The sequence below is a fragment of the Nanorana parkeri genome, unplaced genomic scaffold, assembly GCF_000935625.1.
Source record: "Nanorana parkeri isolate BGI_ZX_2015 unplaced genomic scaffold, ASM93562v1 scaffold436, whole genome shotgun sequence".
Classification (NCBI taxonomy): domain Eukaryota; kingdom Metazoa; phylum Chordata; class Amphibia; order Anura; family Dicroglossidae; genus Nanorana; species Nanorana parkeri.
Genome location: NW_017306704.1, coordinates 651220 through 673865, shown reverse-complemented (window position 1 = coordinate 673865; position 22646 = coordinate 651220). Strand labels below are relative to the sequence as shown.

Genomic DNA, 22646 nt, shown 5'->3' with positions numbered 1-22646 from the left:
TTCTCCAACATCACTACCTCACCCCACAATTGCTATGTTTGGCTAAATGAGCACAACTTTCCAAAAACACACCCAACAATCTAGTGGGGAGCCCTCCCAGAAGAGTGGAGGCTGTTATAGCTGCAAAGGAGGAAGGAAGACAACTCCATATCAATGCCTGTGGTTGTGGAATGGGATGTCCAACAAGCTCATATAAGTGTGATGGTCAGGGTTCCACTCACTTTCGGTCTTATAGTGTACATGGAAATTTAACTAGCCCAATATTACAAAGACACCTTCATTTTACAACATTTATGATGCCTAACAATGATATTGTCAATGGATGGTTGCAATGCAGTCACTGTGCCTGATAATTTTTAGTACACTTGTATAAATGTGACACTTTTGTTCATTTAAGGAAACACTCTTACCTTGATGTGTGAAACATATAACCATTAGTTCTTGACTGACATCCCCACTTCTCCTGACTGGAATAAACAGCTCACCAATATCTTCTTCAATTTTATAGATTGACTGAGGTATAAACACGGTTGATTCTAGATAGTGGAGAAAGGAAATAATCCAAAATGAATACATAGAACTTTAAGGTGCACCTCAAAATTAAAACCTCAAGCTTTAAAATGAAAAAAAAAAAAAAAACAACACAAGAAGAATAAAAAGGTACACTGAGATAATGTTAAAATTATGCCAACAATCAACATATACATGTGTTAGGAACATGTCTTAGGACATATTCTATCTACATTAAAAAAATAAATAGTTTATTGAGTAAAATATTCAGAGTATCGCAAATTTAAAAATATTTGACTGAACCAAAACTGATAGAACTTTACAGAGGATCGCTCGTCTCTAGTGTCCCTGAGTTCCAGTTATATAATTCCATAGTTTCTGTTGCATTTAGAGAGCCACTATCACCTTGATCATGCATGGCAAAGTGACAGTGCCTCTGCAAAGGTCATCCCTCTACCCCCTTATACTCACAGTACCCAGGCCCAGGTTTCCGACAAGGCCACTGAGGCCCTGCCTCGGGGCGGCAGGAGTGTAGAATCTCCCGACGTCCGGGACATGTAGTTACGGGCGCCAGGCGGTTAGTTGTTCTCTACATTTAGTCCTGCTTTCGGGGAAGCCGCTTGTTCGTTTACAAGTGATCTCGGCGATGTCGCTATGATCACTTGTAATAAGACTGCCGGTCCACCCCTGCCATCCGCCTCTCTCCGGAGATCTTCAGAGTGGAGAGCGGATAGCAGAGCGGAGAACGTCCGTTTACTGCTCTGCTCTGTGTAAACAGTGAGAGGGGAGAGCCTTCCCCTCTAAGCTGTCAGAGGAGTTCCAGCACAGTACTGTGCTAGAACTCCTGTATAGGAAGTGACAGGAGGCAACCTGGCCTTGGGGCATCAGAAAGAGTAAATCCGGTCCTGACTGTACCTATACATTCCCTTGCAGCTTCTTTCTCCTCCGCAACTAGCAAGAATGCAATACACAGCACTTTCAAGTATGCGGGAGCATGAGATTTGCTCCCCTGTGACAGTGCCCAGGAATAGGAGTCAATCACTAGACCCAAACACTGTCATGTGATCGAGGACGTGATGTCACCGGACCCTGGGGTGTCTAACTGCAGATAAGCAAGGCGCTGAGAAGGTGTGAAGGTAAGATGAGTATATGGGGGTTGGGGGATGCCCTTTCCAGAGGTACTATCCCTTTGCCATGCATTGGCCAGCTAACAGTGTGTTTTTAAAGACTACTTGTCATGAAATAATTATGTAGGCAGGGTCGTTCCTTTAATGAGGTCAACCGAGGTGGTACTGACAGAAGGATTGGCAAAAACAGACATCTCAGGTGGCATTCGCTCCTGGCCAACTCCTGTATGTAGGCTACCACTGCTGACCTCCTACCTAAAAAATGCCAGCTGCTCAGCTGTCATGCTGGTGGTTTTATTTCTTTACTATGATTTGTTAGACCTAGAGCAAGTATAGAGAATATTCATTTTGACATTTTGTTGACACTCATTTGCTACATGCTTGTTCTGAATCAGTGACTTAGAAGTACTCCAACCAGCCACAGCCAGACAACTAGCATATTTAGGAGTCCAGCAATAGTAGCTCTCTTTCATTAAAAGTGTACTATAACACTGACTGCTATGTGTCTATCCTAAGGAGACAGTCAAAGAAGCTAACTTGCTACTTAGACGGGCCACAGTCAAGTGCAGTCCACATTGAAGGAACTTTGAATGGAGGACACAAAGAAAATAAGGATTTATGCTTCCATTGCTTTTCTACCTATAGCAACCAGAATCCAACTGACAGTTTTCGGTTCCATAGTAGGAAATGAACTTTGGTTGCTATAGGTAACTCCTTCCTTTTTCACCACCGCTTTCGGTGTATGATTCTTCCTCTTGGTGTACAGCACTTAACTGTTGAATAGACAGTAATCTGAAAAAAAACACGTGCAGATATGTATGTACAGTATCAGCTCCATGATCTTGACAGAGCATCAGCAGGTAATAAATAACTGGTATATGTCCTAATTATAAGCAGGAAGCCTGCACCATCTGACAGATCACTCTACTCTCTAATCATCCTTTATCTAAAATGGCTGCCTGCATGTAAGCCCACTGAAATATGTGCATCCCATTTAATATTGCACCTTGTAACTAAACTCCCGAAAGCTTTTATTGCTAGCACAGATGTCCCAGAGGATTTTCTAAAATACCAATCAGTCAGTGTGAGACTTACTGCAATCTAATGTATATCCTTGGGGAAATACTATGTGCAATATAATGCACCTGATAGGAGGATACAAACAATTCATTTAAATCTGTCATAACCTTATCTTCATGTATGTGTAAATTCCTTAAATATGCTATATCCATCTATCATCCAACTTCTGCAGAAGACAGCTCTCTGCTCTGTGAAATGTGTGGGTTTATTTGGTAACCATGGCCATACAGGAGATTGTACAGTCGAAACTAGTGGATGCTGCTATTAAAATTCCTGCAAATACACTTGAAATGTATGTACATGTGTACATACTGCATTGAACATTGTGCAGCACCACCATACTTGTTTTTATTATTTATAAATGTGTATTAGTGAATCATCTTTATATCAAACCACATGTGGAACTATAGGCAGAAATTACATATATGATTCAATCTGTCAAGAACATTAAAGTGACACTAAACGTAACAACCCCTGTCAGTTTATTCTTTACTGTCTGTGCTCCGTTAGGGAGATTCCACTTTACTCCTAGTTCCGGAGGTGCAACAGGGAGCGAGAGTAAATCTCTACAGTAAGGGGTGTTCCCTTCTTAGACAGTTGTCACCAGAATGGGTGTCCTCATTGGAAGATTTACTCTCACTTTGTTTTGGTGACAAATGTAAAGTGACACTAAACTCAATAGATAAACCCTAAAAATGCATTCAAGAACCTTAACTATTAACAAAAATGTATCTTTTTTGTGTATCACTCGGCTGTAGATCCTCGAATCATCTCTGAATTGGTGCTGACACTGTCCTTCCTTCTGGAGGGTGGCTACTTTGGGTGGAGGTTCTCACTGGAAGGAGACTAGAAGCAGATGAGAACTGCTGGGACATATAGTTCTGCATGCATGTATTCTGTGATTGGGAACTGCTGGGGTTTGTAGTTCCTTACTAGCTGTGGACTGTTGTCTGGACACCAAGACCCTTTGCTGCCTGTGACCTGTGTGGACCTGAATCTGCGACCAGGCCTCCAACCGCTTCACCCAGGAGCTTCCAGAAGTGCCACTCTGCCCTCCTCGTTCTTTGCCCCTGTGTTCTGCTGCCTGCTACCTAGTGTACCTGATGCTGCGGCCAGGTCACCCTGGATCTTCACCTTCTCCCAGGACCTATCTCTAGTAGGACTCTGCAAGCCTCACTGTGCAGATCACCATGCCTGGATCTCCCCCCCGCAAATCCAACCCAACCAGCTGTCCCAGATTGTCACACCTGTGTGAATTGCTTACTTTTGTCTCCTGTCCCTTGCTGTGCCTGTGCCTTCTGCCCTATGAACTGTTGCCCAGTGTCCTTGCTTCTGAACCCTTGTTGTGCCTGGAGTGCCCTGTGACCCTGGACTCAATTGTTACTACCCCATATTTTGTGTTGAGTCTCCCTGTCTGTACCACACCCGTAGCTTGCACCCACTTCTGTGCACTGGAATTTCCCCAATAAACACCCCACATGTTGGATCCCATGTGATTCGCCTCTGTGTGCTCTCTCTCTCTGCGCTCCTAGGTCATCACAACTCTATTAAACAGAGGATGAGAAAATCCTGGGATACAGCCATAACAGAACATAGGTAATAAATATGAATCCAACAAATTACCCTACAGTCATGGCTTACAGGCTGGCTTCATCATAAAGATGGAAACATTTCAGTTTTGTTTTAATTAAAAACTATGGAACTATGGACAGGGTGTGGGGTTGCGGCCCGCACCCGGGTGACACCATTGGAGGGGTGACAACAAAATCACTGACAGTCGGGCACTCGGTCAATGGCCGAGAGCCCGACAGTGTCAGGAGAGAGGAGGGGAGCCGGTGGCATACCTCATCCCACCGGGGGAACGTCCCCTCCTCTCCCTGCCGTGCATGCGCGATGACGTAATTGCGCAAGATGATGTAACGCGCATGCGCAATGACGTCATGGCGGGGTGTCCGCCTCTGGACGCCCCTGACTATGGAAACTATACAGGGGGTATCCATGACATAGAATTTACAGTAGCTGCTTGCCTTTAGACTGTCTCTCACTCTGACTATAACTTCCTAATGCCCCGTCTGAACACAAAGCATTAAGTTGTAAATAGGGAAGCAGGTTGTTTACCACGACAGTAGAAGTAATTTTTTTCTGAAGATATGGGTAAACAACGCGATTTAACAGCCTTTGAACGTGGGTTGATTGTTGGCGCGAGCCATGGAGTGAGTATCAGCAAAACAGCAGAATTCGTTAAATGTTCAAGAGGGGCTCATTGTTAAAGTGTTTAAAGACTGGACTGTCAGCTGACTGGGTCTGAACGTGCGACTTGTGGCCGTCAGCGACTGGTCAATGTTAGGGCAGAATGGAGAGTGGCAAGACTGGTACAAGACAACAGAAGGACAACATTGCAGTGTCAGATTCCTCGCATCACCTTTCAACATCTGGTGGAGTCACGAGGCGGCCCAACGAAGTCATCTCGTGGAGTTATCTCGTGGCCCAACGAAGTACTGATGGGGTAGTCATAATAATCTGGCCACTCAGTGTATATATACTGTATTTCAAAAAACTATTATAAGTAAGGAGCAACTGTATTCAGAAATGTATGTTCCCCCAGATAGGACTCTGATGAGAACTTCTCCTCTACTGGGTAATGTCAAGGACAGCTTAGAGGTACTACTGTACTTGAGGATAGGTTATTATTAAGTTAGGGTAGAGGAACAGGGTTGTGGGTGCTGCTAGTGTTAGGGTTCACAAGGCTGTGGCCATTAGAATTAGGGCTTCAAAAGGAGTGTGTGCTTATTGCAGTCAGGCCACTGATTTTGAGGGGCCATACATGTATACTTGAGTATTACCAACCATCATTTTCCTGCAGTAAGAAAACTGTGGACCAACAGTTACACTGGTATAGATAAATAAACAAAAAAACAAAACAGGCTGATGCATTTTCACTGCTGCTGAAGCTCTCATATGCAGCTGAAGGAAATACACTGGTCAGCAATCTAGTGAAAGCTGCTGAGGTTGCTGTTTTCACTTTTTATTATAACTACAACCGTGCACATTCCCTGAATGGCTGAAGAAAATGCCAGGCCACAGCGAGCCTGACAGGCATCCTTTACAAGCAAAACAACATTTGTTAGTTTAAAGTTGTATAATAAAAATGCTTTCCATTAACTCAGTAATAAAACTCTGTAACTGTTTTTCACATTGCCTCTGAAACCTATGATTTATGATGAGGAGCGTTTTAAACAGGAATTGCATTAAAGAACACGGGTCTAAACTAATGTTTTCCCCTTATATGCCTAAAAGGAGAATTGGTTCTGTAGCTTGGAGGGCTTAATATATGGAAAGCTGCCTATTTCTACCAAAACTTCTGTCTGTCTCAGTCCTGCTTAACCGTCTCAGGGTCAATTATTTACAGTACCAGAATGTATTCATTTAAGTTAGTATTATGCAATTATGTATCTGGTTGGCTGGCCATGGATTATGCTATATTGGCTTATATCAGTGTGTGTATTTTTAAGGACTACTAATAGCATATAAACGGTGGTTTAACCAGAAGAAGGTATACCAAGATCACAGCTGCTGTTCCAGATGACATAGATGACATCAGGGGTCTAACAGAGCCCTGATGTCTCCATTAAAAGGACCTGTCACACCCTCCCTTGGGGCTTGTTTTTTATGTTGCACGTTATTTGCACAAATTTCCAGTGCTAAATAATGTCCATACCTAATTGTAAACTAAACTTTTCAGGAGAAAATGATCATAATACTGATAAATTAGGCTCTAATAAAGGATATTTTTTTATCTAACATGGGCAAGTTATTTAATATAATTAACACTGATTATTTCGTTCAGACCCCGGGGGAAAGGAGTTCCACAGACAAAAGCCCAAACTGTGCTTTTCAGTAGCTTACAGGTGGGTACGATGGACTACCTGGTTACAGGCAAATAAAGTCTTCCCAAAGTGTAAAGTGAAGAGCACTGGGTATTATAACCATAGAAACATACGGAATTCCACCACTGACCATTAAATATGACCTAATAAAATGAGAACTGAAAGATACAGAGGCATCGCCTACAAGTGCAGATCACAGCATGGAGGCACTTAATGTTCACCTCTTGAATGAGGGCCAGGAATAAAAACCAGATGTTGAGCAGGACCCCTGCCAGTGCATGCCTTCTTTATCACTTATCTCTACTAAGTTACATTTAGCAATCATTTTATCACTTCTTCACTCCTAAAAGAATCACCTTACACAAACCAGCTCTCCTGTCTCGTTCTAAACATGACATTTCTGTGTGTGCATTATTTTCCAGGGGTGAGTAATTTTAGTTATTCACTGTTAGATTTCCTATAAACCAACCTTTTCAAGGTTGACTTGAGGACAGAATAAACAAAGTAAGTTATAAATGTAACACTACATTGTTTTTGGCCACTTTTTTACTGTATGTAGGTGACCAGGGGAGTATGCAAAGGGTGCATAGTTTTAAAGACGTAGGAAAGAGTGGAGTGAAGTTTTAGGAGTGAAGAATGCAATAATTTTCCTTCGAATGTTATCTGAGATTTTCCATAAAGTTCCTATGATGTTTACTTCTAGCAGTTAAGGATGCAATGGAAGTTGCTTGACTTCATTCTGATATTAATGCAACCAATCTTGAATTTGTTTAGTAGCATGCATTGGGACATTACCGTTTTGGAATATGGTAACATTATGACCGAACAATGTTTGCATCATAAGGTTAAGAAAATGCCTGCATACTCTTTGGCCATTATACAACTATACATGACCACTGTTCCTACAGGCCCTCCTAGGATGGCTGTCCATGTCATTATAGTTCCCCCTCTACATTTAACAGATAACAACAACTTTTGGATTCCTCCAAAGATCAACCCATCTGGAAAATCCAAGCAGGGTAAAACATTACTCAGACTAAATTACTTTTTCCATTGATTGGGGTCCAGATATTGTGCTCCCTATTGTGTGTTCGCTTTAGAAATAAGCAGTTTTCCAAGGGCATCATTTAATTAAAATTTTTGCAATCCTTATGTATGTGACTTAGTGATTTGTGGCCCTTTTATTAAAGCATCATTTAAGCAATGGCTTGAGCACAATGACTGCTACATGTAGAATTACAATATTAGACCCTTTCTAACTACACTTTCTAAACCAGCTTAAAAAAGAGGACTATGGGGTAAGTGTTTTTCCCCATAGTTCTTTTAAGGGTCATGGGAGGACATATACTAGCATCCTCTCGTGACCCAAAGTTCAGTGTATTGTGAGCTACAGCTCGCGATATACTGAGACCACCGCAGCCAGGACAGATCCCGACATTATTGTCGAGATCCACCCAGCTGCATGAGTGACAGCTGGTTCTGCCTATCTAGAGGCAGAGCCAGCTGTACCTGCCTCTCCCCCGTCCGTTCCTCCAGTCAGCGCTGGAGGATCGGAGCGGGGAGGCGGGAATCCCTGCAAGGAGCTGTGACTGACAGTCACGGCTCTCTGCAGGGACATGATCCAGAAGTGAGTGAGCAACGGTATGCGTTCGCTCATTTCCCGATCTATTGAGACAACGTGTGACAGTTTAATTGTCACACGTCGGCTCGATGAGTGATTTTCATTCACCTCATAGTTCTCCTTTAACTTTAGTCATGATCAGACAAAACAAAAGCCCCCAATATAACATAATAATGAGTTCAAGAGGATGTAGCCTGTATTTATTTCTGAATTATAAGCTTCTCTGGCATTTTTTTCTGACAAATAGCTCTTCTGTCAATAACACATCACTAATACAACATCACGTCCATTTTCCTCCTACAGTAAACTGAAATGTGGTTAGTTGCCATAGGTTATTACAATTTAAATGTATTTAGTGTTCTTAGCAGTGTCTTACTAAATAAACAAAACATGTACTATCCATACCATCTCCAGGGTCAATGATCTCCACTGTTGCCACTTCTGGAAACTCCAAGGCCGCCATGACAGGCTCTGATAGAACTATCTGGAAGGTTTCAGATTGTTCATACTCTCCATCAGTCATGATGCGGACTCTCCAAGTTGCTGTGGTCTGACCTGGATTAAATTGGACTTGTTTCTGAGCCTTCCCTCTAAAGTCTTTGTCCTTTTCTGCTGTGCCATCCACAGTGCCAATACCTGGAAAGGAAGTAAACAATGCGAATTGTCACAAATTTGCCTGTTTTGTTGTGAGTGGAAGATTCCCTTTAATCATATTCCAGCAGTAATTAAATCTGAACCCCAAATATAATAGACACAAACTAAAACATTCTGTATTCATTAATACATCCTCTGTAAAGCAGCATTAGATTGGGGTAGCACTGACAACCAATCTGACGAGCCATGTAAATATGCTGAAAAAGAACAGGTTGAGTAGAGTGATCAGAGAGAAGACTTCATCAGTCTCCTACTGCTCCTTAACTATCCTATTAACAGGCTAGGGGAAGGGTAGTTTCAGTCAGTGTTTCTAACAGAAAAAGTGGTGCCATGCCTTGGCTCTGCTATGTGACTGAGCTGTGGAAAATGCCAAGACTAGCTGGATAGAAATATAAATCCTTTGACAGGTACAATACTTGCATATTTGTATCTCTACTGTATATTTAGATGTTTGTGTGCAGTTCAGCATTAATCATAGAAGTAATATGATACTATTTCTCCTCTATTAATGTAAGAAAATATCCGTGTTACTGACATGACATTACATCTACTTTTTTAGTTGTCAAACAGAACAGTTATCGCTCCCTCTTCTAATTGGCATCACCTTTACTGCCAGCACACTCTTTCCTCTGAGATGTGATACATATGTTATCCATTAAATTTACATAATTTCAAATGTTTTTGTACAAGAATGTGTGTGGAGAAACAGTGCAGGCCTGGGAAATGATTGTGCACATTAATGTTGAGTCCTGAACTACTATCTAGGTATTCAGCAATGGTGAAGGAAGTGCTAACTGATGAAGTACATGGTGAAGGAAGGATGAGCACAAGAGTATGCAGAAGAGTGCACGTCTGTGGTAGAGAAACATCTAGCTCTTACATTATCAGTATGTTGGGTAGAGCAGCCTTTAAAAACTAAGGTTCCACATTCTGGGGTGCCCCCTGGCATCATCTCGGGTCCTTTGAATTTTTGCTAAAGGGGACCTTATGATGTGAAAGGGGGGGGCTGTGATGTGGAAGGAGGGACTCGGCTGTAAAAGGGGGGGCTTTGATGTAAAAGGAGGGGCTCTAATGTTAAAGGGGGGGGGAGGGCTCTGAGGTAAAAGGGGACTCTGATGTAAAGGGGAAACTCCATGTCGTCTTTTTTTTCTCTGCCTTTGGCCCCCCAAACAAGATCCCTGCCTGGGAAAAGGTCTGGTACTGATTTTGGGGGGACCACACATAATTTTTTACATTTTGGACTGGGGTGCCTTGAGATTTTGGATACTTTTAAAAGGTGCCATGACTGAAAAAAAGGTTGAGAAACGCTGGGGTAGAGACATTATTTCCACTGTGATACAAGGTAAAATGTGACTTTAAGGGCTTGTGGACCTTTCATACTAATATCATATACTGTAACATCTATATAACTAATTTGCATGCGGACTTAATTATTTACAGTACCAGAATGTATTCATTTAAGTTAGTATTATGCAATTATGTATCTGGTTGGCTGGCCATGGATTATGCTATATTGGCTTATATCAGTGTGTGTATTTTTAAGGACTACTAATAAATATACAGCCTGACTAATATACAGCCTCTCATGCTCTAATATTTTGTTGGACCGTCTTTAGCTTTGATTGCGGCACGCATTTACTGTGGCATCGTTTTGATAAGCTTATGTAATGTCACAACATTTACTTGTGTCCAGAGTTGCATTCATTTTTCACCAGGATCTTGTAGTGATGATGGGAGAGTTGGAGTACTGTGTAAAGTCTTCTTCCGCACATCCCAAAGATTCTCAATGGGGTTAAGGTCTGGACTCTGTGGTGGCCAATCCGTGGGTGTAAATTATGTCTCATGTTCCCTGAACCACTCTGTCACAATTTGAGCCCGATGAGTCATCTTGGAATACGTCCATGCCATCAGGGAAGAAATAATCAATTGATGGAAAAACCTGGTCATTCAGTATATTCAGGTAGGCACCTGACCTCATTTTTGGGGACATAACATTGCTGAACCTAGACCTATTATCCAATGGAAGGCTCTGACCTATCTGCTTAGGTGGCAACCTTTTTTTTTTGTTTCGCCAGGCAGTGTATTTGCTATTAGTATTGTTTAGCTGTCTGTGCCATGGTGACTTGACAAACCATTTTATTAATTTTTATTCTATTGTGAAGGGATCAGTCTCTATGGGTTATACACTTTTTCTTACTCTATAGCAGGGCTCAAAATTTCCACTCGCCTGCTCGCATTTGACGAGTGGAAATGCAGTGCAGGCGAGTTGAAATTCCTGTCAGGCTTGCGGTCGCAGATCGCGTACCTGTCTTGTGGGAGCAGCTGCTCCTGCTGGTCTGTCTCCTTTCCTTTCGGCCAGAGCTCTTCACTGAGCTCCGGGTCGAAAACTAAGTTATTACTAAGGTCTGCAGACCTTACTAATCACACTAGATCACCAGGGATCTGCCTGCTCGCCTCCTCCCTGCAGAAAGACAAGCAGGTGAGGGAGCTTCCTTGTATTATTTTACATTGTGGGGGCAGGTAACAAGGAGAGGGGATTATGTTGTGTGTGGGGGGCAGGGAACAGGGGGGATTATTATGTTATGTGTGGGGGCAGGGGACAGCGGAGTGGTGTATTATTTTATACGTGAGGGGGGGGGCACAGAACAGGGGGAGTGTATTATTTTATATGTGGGGCAGGGAGCTTTATGGTAATATTGTTAAAGTTGTTAATATTTATTCTTGTAACTTTATTCTGCATACAGCATGTAACAGTCTCATTGATAAGATTATTTAAGAGGGTGTGTTTAGGGGCGGAGTTAAGGCCGCGGTAGGGTAGGGGTTAGGTGGGCAGCTGGTGGCGAGTAACTCTTAAGGCCTGGCTAGTAGCTCAGGACTTGAAATTTTGACCCCTGCTCTACAGCATACTTAATTGTTGTATCCCCACACTCATACTAATGTTATATCTTCATATATTTCTTTTCATTTAAAAAGAAAACATTTACTAAATAAATTACTTTATCTATTGATAAAAAGTAGCCCATTGCATTATTCCAATCCAGCAAATTAAAAGCAATGGATAAAGTTTCATAGACCAAATGCCAGCCATACTTATGACACAGAGTTATTTATATGTAGCACTGTGTTGTCATCTTCAAATGACCCAAGGAATTTCTGGCAAACATTTAACTGAGCAAAGCTCTATAGGAAACAGATAGAGTACATGTGCAGAAATGTGTTTCAGACTCTATAATAAAATGCATTGTCCCAATATCTCAACAATGCCACTCTTCTCAATGTCCTGCACTATCTCTAGTTATTTAATACTTCTAGGTGTTTAGCTGTTATCAGTACTGTGAGTTTAAACAAAGTTTAAGAGGATTTTTCCTTTCATACTTCCATTTCTTTTTGTTTTATTGTAACATTTTAAATATAAAAAATGTATTTGCATGGAATGTTTTCTTTTTAGTTTTAAAGTGTCATGCAAAAACTTAATTAAAACCCTTTTATGATTTTACTGTTATCTGGGGTTGTCATAGAGAAATGTACCCTTGCTTATTTTCTCAGTGAAGGTACACCAAATTCTCCAACAGCGACACAGTAAAATCTAGACAGGGGTTTTAATCCTTTCCCACTTAAATCAAACCTCCCTCAAAAAAGTTTTGGGTGGACATACACTTTTACAATATTTTTTATAGTAAACACACTCATCTCACTTTTGTATTAGTTTTACAAAAATATATGAAAGTAGGAAGTAGCTATACTGATAATTTTGTAAATTGTATGTTTAGTTTTTTTAATCAGCATTACAAGTACATTTATAAACCATGTTGGTTAACCTATTCTTTAACCTTTTTTTTAAAGTTAATAAAAAGTAACCTTTTTGCGGAAATATAATTTTGGCTTGCTTTCTAGATCACAGAATAGATTTGGGAGCTTGTTAACTGGATATGTTAAAAGACACACAGCAGTAGCCAGGAATAAATGTCAGTGTGTAGAACAGGATAGAGTGCTCCATTTTACCTTTTGGCTCATTGGACACTGATTAGTTTTCAACACCTCTCCTATCAACTCTTACTGCCAAACAGACTGAAAAGAAGTCCACTTCACAGGAGGAGGAGGGAATTGGTTACAACCTGATGAAATCAGCTCACAGCGGCATGGCTGGCAAGTGGTAATCTCATGTCGGGCTTTGTTGTTTTTTTTTCTTCTTTCATTTGTCTTATACCTTCATGCTTAGTCTAATGGTTTAGTCCACAGGGAGGTTTTCATTTTTAGTTATAAGGGATCATTTGAAGAAATAGAATACATTTTAAAAATACTGCTCAGATGGTGTTATTTTTACAGTAATAGTATGTCCAAAAAAAAAAAAAAAAATCAAGCTTGCATTTTGCGAAAAGACTATTTCTATCACTGTCTTACTAACACATTTGAGTTTTCCCTTTTAGTAACAAAAAAAATATCCTTTTAATTGATGGGAAATTCCCACCACTTGAGCAGACGTTAAAGCCCAAATGTAGCTTTTTTTTAATTTCTTGTTTAAATAACTTTTATTAGCCCTTGCAGTGGGTCTACCGCCCGTACTGCAAGGGTTAACTGCTCGTTTTCATTAAGATTCCAAAAACAAAAAGCTATACTCACCTGCACCTCCAAGTTGGCTCCTAGACTGGCCCTTTCAGCCTCCCTCCCCCTCCACTGCAGTGGTCTAAGTAAGGTCCCGGAGTCATCACATTCTATACACTGTGTACAGGGCATGAGGATGACAAGGGACATTCCATCACTGCGGAGGAGGAAGAGACAGGCTGGAGGGAGCGCTGTGACAGACAGCTCAGAGGATCAGGTGAGTATAACTTTGTTATTTTTCTCCCTAGACCAAAACGAGCACTTAACCCTTGCAGTGTGGGGGTAGTCCCACTGCAAGGATTAATAAAAGTTTTGTCCGTAGTTCTTTAATGTCAAGCTGAAAAATCCCTGTGTGCAATAGTGAGCACAGCTGGACACACTCATTGCTCCATAGAAAAGCCCTTCAACGTCCTCTCTGTCTAATCAAGTGTACTGCTTGCAGGGACTGGGGTATGTATGGCCATCCTTTTAATGGACTGATTCAATAAACAGAGCATAGAGTAGGAGAGGAAATAGTTGGCACCTGAGCTGCAGAGAGTCTTGTAATTTTACACAGCATCACATAGTTATTATTTTGATGAGCAATATTAAGAGATAAGAATTTCAACAACTTACTGACAAATGTGGTTTCTCCGAGGTATCCTCTACGCCTCAGGATGATTTCTAAATGTTTAGCGTCTTCATTCACGACATAGTACTCCTTTTCTATTGAAATCCAGGCCCAGTTCAGACGGAAGTGCTGATTCTTTAGCTTGTTTCCTCCTGTGACAAACATGAAAGCATGTTTAATTAGCAGAAAAACAATGCTACTGTAGCACCCTGTAACCAGGAGTGCTTAGTAAATTTGGTTATTGTCAGATTGTATTCAGTCTGATGATAAACTAAAGTGTATGCTCATTTGGTTTCCCCTAAGCAGTCTTTCATTGTTTGCATCTGCGTACTGCTGGGTGTATCCTTGCCACAGAGCAGAGCAACCAATAAGAGATTGCCATCAGTATCTATGTCTCCCTGGCCAATCACTAGGAGGTTCATGGCCAGTGGTGCATGCTGGGGGAGGACATAAATATTCGGGGTGGATCGGTGAGGCTCTCTTTTTTTTCTTTTCCTTAGGCCCTGCCTGGGGGGGGGGGGGCTGCTATGGACTGTCTGAATTGGCTAGGCCTGAAGCCTAGGGACTAGCCATGTGTTTGCACTGAGGCCTGAGTATGGGGGCCCAGTGGCTGATACTAAGGATGGAGATGACAGAGTAACTTCAACAGGCATGGGGAATCTGAGAAGTGAGTCTCTGCTGTGACTGGAGAGTCTGTTCCTGACAAGATGGATGACATCTGACATGCTGCTTGGCCAGGAACTCCAAACACACATATGGCTTAAAGGGCCTAGTCTGTGAAGGCAGCAGTCACTTTGCTCTAACAGTTAAAGGAATCTACACCAGCCTGGATGTTCCTATCCCCTAACCTCTCTCTCCTTCAGCATCACATCTACAGTCTGGATCTCCCTTTATCGGTTGCCACAGAGGGTGGTCAGTTTAAATTGGGGCAGCTGGTTGCTAAAAGTCCCTAGACAGGCTATGGAATAGCTGGGCACCAAGGGGGAGGTTAAGGTCCTTTAGGGTCCCAAATGCTAAGGGACCTGATCTTTCTCTGCTGCAGTTAGGGCCCATTCACAACATAGTGTTGTGTTAATTGCACAATACCCTGCATTTAATGCATGATCTTGCACAGCGCACCTAAAGTGTGTTACTATGCGGGAGGTGCTTTGTGTTGGAATTAATTTGAATGACACCCCAATGCAGCTTACGGCATCGGCAGGGTGTGTGTTCTGGGGTTCCATTCAAATGAATGGCAACACAATGCACTTAGCGCATGGTAACACATGATACCATGCCATTAAGGGAACGCTATAGTGTGAACGGGAGCTTAGTCTCATTTCTCCTCCAGCCTGTGACTGGACAGTGAAAGGTGTAGTGGTAGACTGATGAGCCCATCTCTCTGTCACTCTGTTATTTCCTCCTCTCAACATGTCTCATGTTAGCACATAACCACTGCAGCACATATGGCTTCTTCTGCTACTCCTTCCTCCTCCCATCTGAGGGCTGCTTTGCAGCAGACTGCAAGAAGCTGATGTTAGGTCAAATACAGGTACTGCTTACAAGTATTCATTAATACATTATTTTGTGTCTTTTATTTCTGCCCAGAGTCAAGCTTTAAAGTAGTATTAGATTCTCAAACCTCTTCCATTTAGATTAAAAAAATATACATTGCCCAGCAAAGTATTTCATTGCATTCTTGCCTAAACACTTACAGTCATAATGTTTTCAAACAGCTCTAACTCTCTCAGCTCAGCTACCCTAAACTTCCTTTCCAGTACAAGATCACAAACACAGAGCAGTCTACAGCAGCTGTCCATCTACAGGCTTGGAGAAGCGAAGAGGGAGAAAGGAGAAGCAGGGAGCAGGGCAGAGACTTTTCTTGCTGCGCCTGTGTGTTTGTGGAGGCACACACAGCTTACTAGCACACACAAGGGTGGCTCCTTGGAATCCTGAAAGGGAAAGGAGCCACCCTAAAACAAGATATCAGGACCAGTGCTCAGGGGACCAGCTGATTCTGCAGGTAACTAAAACTTTTAAACATCAAGGAGCAGTCTCCAATGTAAGTGATTTCATCAGCATTTGAAATAGAATAAAAACCTTTTGACTTTAATATCACTTTAGTTTTATTATTTTTATTCTATAAAACGAAATACCTAACATTGCTGTATCTTCTCTAAAGTGAAGGAAAGTGGTCTCACATCACTGCTCTATTAATGGCCTCATGAAACAATCTCATAAAAAAATTAACGGATAATAAACACAGCAAACAAATTTCATCCGGCTGCACGAAATACAGCTGCAGAGTGATTATTGAACAGTTGATGGCACAGGGAACCTTTAAATCCTTTTTCATGGTCTGTAGAACACACGTGCCTGGACCTTTAACATCCTAAGCAGTCATGCTGAGACTTTTTGTTCCACGTTAGACTTTGATTGGTTGCACTATATCACATGTATCTTTTGGAATTGAAGATTTGAAGACAAAACGTTCATTAGGCATGCCCTATTTGTCTGCCAGCTGGCCGTGACACAGACTAGTCCTCTGTGATCTTTGTAACGTAAAAGCTGCTTTGATAAATGAATGATGAAGAATAATCTTATCTGAGCGCTCACAATATGTGAAATATGTTTTTGGTTCCGCTTATCCTAAGCAAAAAAAAAAAGGTGAGATGTGCATGACCGATCTGTTCGTCTCCCTCCGGAAAGAGGATTTGTAGTGTCACTAGTAACTGACAGAGGGGAAAATTGTACTTATAAGGATCGGGACGTGAATCAGATGATGTGAGAAAATGAATCCGTTCAAAGTTCACCTGCTGCCAGAACACAATAGAGGTATCCAAGGCCAAAAATACTGCTCACATCCATACCAGCAATACCTCCTTCATCCAGGGCCGGATTTCCCACAGTTGGCCTTGGGGCAGCAGGGGTGTGGAATTCCGATGCCCTGGACATGCAGTTCCAGGCGCCGTGCAGGTAGTTATCTACATTTAGCCCTGCTTTGGGCAAGCAGAGCTAAATGTACAGTGGGGAAGCCGCCACTTCTTTGGTGCAAGTGATCTTGCGTGGGAACGCTGTTCAAGTGTATCCAGCCAAAACAGTTTTTTATTCGTTTTGGATAAGGTAGAGAAGGGTTAAAATCCATACCAGCATTTTTACTGCTATCTGGGTCTCCATAATTTCTGTCTGAGTTGTTGGATAATTCCCCTTGCAAGAGCCAGCTTTCCTCTTTGCAAAAAAAAAACTTAACAAACTCACATCGATGCACGTAAAAAAAAGCCTAAAAAAAACGCTTTAAAGGCTGACGCTTAGGTATAAATGGAGCCTTAAAGCTTATCTTTTTTTCACCTGTTAATCCAGCCAGTAACATACTTCCTATCTAGGGGTGACTCCACTCTATGAGGCTCCATTCACCCCTAGGCGTATTGTCTAGCTCAGGGGTCAGCAACCTTAAACACTCAAAGAGCCATTTGGACTCGTTTCCCACAGAAAAGAAAACACCGGGAGCCACAAAACCCTTTTGACATCTAAAATGAAGATAACACGGCATATATCGTTTTTTACCTTTATGCTATGTATAGCATGTATAGGTATATATGGGCTTAGTAATGTGCTGGGCTCTGGATTTACCTGAGACCCTGCAGAGCCAACCATAGATCCTGCACAGCCCATCTGAGACTATGATGGGCTCGCAGCCATGCCCCCCACCCACAGTGCGATCGCCTGCACCCGGAATGCAAGCCCATTAGTGCCTGCATTCCGGTCCAGTTCAATCTGCAAAAATAGTGTTTGCAGCATTTTTGACGATCGCACTGGACCGAAAAGCAGGCACTAATGTTCCTGCGTTCCGGGTTCGGGCGATCGCACTGCGGGTGAGCGCCGTGGCTGCGGTGCCATTGACTTGCCGAGCCCCCTCCCGCCACTGAATGCAGATCTCATTGAGCTCGTCATTTGAAAAGTAGACCTTCAGACGAAAAATTGTGGGCGCTCCTGGTCTAAGGAATGTTCCACTCTGACTGCGTATAAAAAGCTGCCTCCGGTCACATCAACATACCATCGTACTACCGGCTGCTTTTAGGCTGGCTACCAGCCTAAAAGCAGCCAGTGACACAATGGTAGGGTGACTAAAGTTTTATAACCATTTTTACTATTCAAATAAAAAAAGATTTCACACAAGGAGGTGGCACTTTGTTGCTTTTGTCTTCTATGTATCTGATGAGAACCCCAGAGTCTCTTTGACGAGCGGCCTCTCCAAAAGCTGTGGATATTTACAAGAAAGACTACTCCTGGAGGATTGTGTGATGGTAATCATTAGCACCAAGAGTGAATGGAGCCTGAAGGTGCAATAGAGCCACCCCTGGACAGCAGCATTGTTAACCTGTGGAGAGGGCAGTGTTAGATGGACTAGCACAGTGGTTCTCAACCTGTGTAACCTCGGGACCCACGTTTGTCCTTGGTCATTAAGTCACGACCCAAGTTGCATCGCACTGGAACGTACGGAATTATGGTATCGCGTGTTCCTGTGTGGGCAACCCTTTCATAGTCCAGTTACAAAGTGGGGGTTAGAGGGGGACCTGTAAGTTAAAGTAGAACTGCAGCATAGAAAGATCAGGTCCCCTGCTCTGCCAGGGAGGGCTATACAGTGAGCCTGAGCTGTATAAACCTCAGCATTGGATGGACAGTCATACAAATTCTTTTTATCAGGTTAAACAGCCCTCGTATATGTATTTCATTTGTGTAATTAGCTGTTTGCCTGGAGTTCAGCTTTATCCTCACCAGCCATACAGCAAGGTAAAGCAGACGTCTAAAACAATCGTCTGCGCAGCCATTTGTCACTATACATAGGGTACACGCCTGCATTTCTTTCACTGAAAAAGAAAAACACACCTGGCTGAGAAGTCTAAAAATACACACCCTGCAGCCACAAGCACCGTGCTGACACTCTGATCTGCATTCTTATAATACACCTCATAGCCTCCAGGTATGGACTGACATGCTGGAGTAATTCCACTGACGGCGCCAGACGGTTTCCTGCGCGCTGGCAAATGATCATTGTGTGACAAAGTGCTCAGCAAAATATTGGCCTCAGAATAAAAAAAGGTGCGGCTAATAGGATTAGGCTCTGGATTGACACCGATATGCCGTGGAATGTCTACAGATTACTTCAATTGTCAGCTAAACTGTTCATTGTCTGCAAGAGTCTGAACAAACAGCCAATAAAAAAGACCTGACAGTGCTCGCATGAGGTCTTTGTAGGTTGTTCTAGAGCTGTTGTGGGGGTCTTTATCGAAAACGTGTTCTGTGTTCTAAAAAAAAGGATCTTTCAGAGAAAAATAAAAAATAAAATGATGGCGAGATTGGAATAATGAGACTCACTGAGGGCCCATTCTCACCACCTACAGATCACCTACAGACCAGACCAGATTATTTCTGGACCTAAAATCCATCCCAATATTTCCCTATGCTCTTCTTGGCCTCAGTTCACACCATCGCAGTCAGTTCCAGACCAGACCAAAAAAATACTGCCTGTCACATTTTGTCTGTTCTGGAATGGGCAATATAAGAACAATAATGGGAAGATGGAGAAATGGAGAGGCATTGCTGCCCAGGTTGTCCCTGGCTATGATCATTTGAGCAGCTCTGAAAAGAACAACTGTGGTAAGTTCATGTCTCTAATGTGCAAGCATTGTGCTGCTCTTTTCCTGGCTATCTGTAGGTCCCACAGCAAGACCTAAAATTGAACGCATCGAAAACACATCAAAAACGCGGCAAAAAGCAATGTAGTGCGTTCCAGATCGGGTCCAGAAAATGGTGTGAACCTGCCCTAAAAGCAGAACTCCAGCAGATGCCACGCAGCTTTTAGATCACACATTTATTTATTACAGGTATTTATATAGCGCCATCACTTTACATACTATTCATTCACATCAGTTCCTGCAATCAAAGAGGAACCTTACCCACCAATTTAAAGAGGAACTTTAACCTTATCTTTATAATAACAACAAAGTCACCTTTAGAAATGTTTAATAATTACAAACTACAAGCACATACTTCTAGATAATTGCCAGCTTTTTATTCTTTGCATACCTGATTTCTTTTTTCTTCCCCATTCTTCTCACAGTGGCCATTTTTACTAAGGGCAGATGAATCCATCTCCCTTTACTTCCTGGAACTCTGGCACATGTGACAAGGACATGTGACTGACCATGCACATCATCTCAAGGGGAAAAATTCCTTTTTTTTCTTAGCAATGCACTGCTGATGTAACCTTCCCAGGATGCATCACGCAGGCACAGGCTACATCACCAATGTCTAAGAGGACCAGGAAGTGGAAAAAAACAGCACTTGTAAGTAAAAGAAAAATATATTGATTTAACCAATGAACTTAAGATGATTTCATATTAGCATGTAGAGCTGAATGCTGATGTCATTTTAGTAAAGGGGGTATAACGGTCCATGTTAATGTCTCCCAAAATGTTTACTTTTAAGGCATGGCAACTGTCAAGGTTACCAGTGTGCTTATTCCAGCTCTCAACCAAACCTTCAAGCCCACAAATGGCTGGTGTCATAGCTTATCACATGTGCAGAAACATGGCAGCTGCAATCTAAATAGAGGCTAAGATGGCACCTTCCTTGTCTGTAAGGGATAGGGAGGTGTACTTCTGCTTTAAGGAGTTTACAGTCTAAGCCCCTATTTCATATGTATATAAATAAAATGTGTACTTGCTCTACCCCGCTAGTCCATCCTTTGTTTAAGAGTACATCAGTGCATGGAAGGATTACTGTTAACCAACAAATCGAGTACAAAGCCAATTAATTCAGCACTCAAAAACTGCAAAACTGGCACACAATGCTTTTCCATAGAAAAACAAATGTTATTCCACATGTATCTGTACAAAAAACAACCACAAACGCGTTTCTGCCTTACTAAGCCTTAGCATAGCTATGACTTAGGCCGTGTAAGGCAGAAACGCAGCAGTGGTTGTTTTTTTTGTACATATGCATGTGGAATAAAATTGGATTTTCTTTGAACTAGCATTGTGTGCCGGTTTTGTAGTTTTTGAGACAATTACTCCAGAGGAGGGTTTTCCGTGCACCAAATGTGGATTACAAGGGGTGAGCTGTTCAATTTGTGTTTTAAATCCAGCACTCAAATCCAAGTTACACACTTTATTATCCACATCCAGCAGCATACAAAGGGTAATCTCAGTAGGTCACCGGCACACACAAAGATAAGTTCTGATATCAATATCTCTTTGATATGTTTATTGAAGAATGCCACATCATGTCATTAGAAGCTAACATTTTCGGAACTCGCAGGGACCCTTCATCAGAGCGACATAGTCACTACAGTATGTTGCTCTGATGAAGGGTCCCTGCGAGGTCCCGAAACATTAGCTTCTAATGACATGATGTGACATTCTTCAATAAACTTATCAAAGAGATATTGATATCGGAACTTATCTTTGTGTGTGCCTGTGGCCTACTGAGATTACCCAAAGTTCTGCAAAGCGCCATCCTTGTGATCACCATGAGCACCACCAATACTGAAAGGTTGTGGACAGTAAGGAGTGCAGGTGGTTCTTGGAAACAACAGCAGCATACAAGGGACATGATCTGCATACATGTTTTAGCCGCATAGGGTCTTAATCATAGCGGATCTAAATACCAGTGAAGTGCAGAGCTACTCTCCGGAAGCAGGAGAAGTGAATAATCTGCACCAACTGTAAGTGTACATTAAAAAAACTACAAATTCCAAAATCTTGCACACTTTTGTGTGTTCGTTCATGTGGTTTTCAGGCTTTTTTGTTTTAGCCAATGAAAAGTTTGTTTCTAGGAGGAGGACACAGTTGTTAAGGGAAAATCAAGCAGAAAACACACAGAGCTCCCACTAAAGTCTATGGGGCTATACGCAATTCTGCCCGAAAAAAGCTCATGCACTCGAGCAACAAGCGACACAATGCTCAAGTGTGAATAGGTACCACTGAAAATAATAGAATTCTTTATGTTGAGCATTGTCCTGCTTCAGGAAATGTGTGACAAAATGCTCAGGTCTGAATGGGGGCTAACAGAGGGAAGATAAAAAAAACAGAGACCACTGGAGAGACAAGTATAATACTTATTATGCAGGAACCTGCCGTTAAGAACTTTAGTCCAAAACACATGAAAACAAGGCACTGGATTTACATTTTCTGTAAATTAGTCATCCTATAACAAGGCGCCATGGCTCCAGTGGGACTGGACAGGACACCCCCTTGAAATGGGAACACAAAGTTGAGGATCCACGTGTAGAAGGTCCAAAGAGAGTCTCAAACAAAAGTTTCAAGAGTCCAATTCTTTTTAATATTAGTTCATACCAGGATAACACAAAACACCAATGTGTTTCGGGGGCTCAACAGATCTCCCCTTCTTTGGGGTTTACGTTTTGTAAATAGTAGGACCCAGAGATGGCATAATCACCAGAACTAGTTCTGTAATCTGTTAGAAACGTTCAAGTGTTATGTTGACACAGATTTCTGGCACCTTAATTTCTAGCGAATAATTTTTTCTGGTCATTATGCCATTTCTGAGTCCTA

At 42.1% G+C, this 22646-nt stretch overlaps 1 protein-coding gene across 1 annotated transcript in view; it reads right to left on the bottom strand.

The window, feature by feature from the left end:
* The window catches only part of FREM2 (FRAS1 related extracellular matrix protein 2), a 175347-nt gene that overhangs the window by 74077 nt on the left and 78624 nt on the right, over window positions 1–22646 (bottom strand). Inside the window, exons 3-5 of the mRNA XM_018560167.1 lie at window positions 14097–14243; window positions 8631–8861; window positions 411–536 (exon numbers count right to left, since the gene is read on the bottom strand). Coding sequence (XP_018415669.1) covers window positions 411–536; window positions 8631–8861; window positions 14097–14243 — 504 coding nt within the window. The remainder of the gene's footprint in view (window positions 1–410; window positions 537–8630; window positions 8862–14096; window positions 14244–22646) is intronic.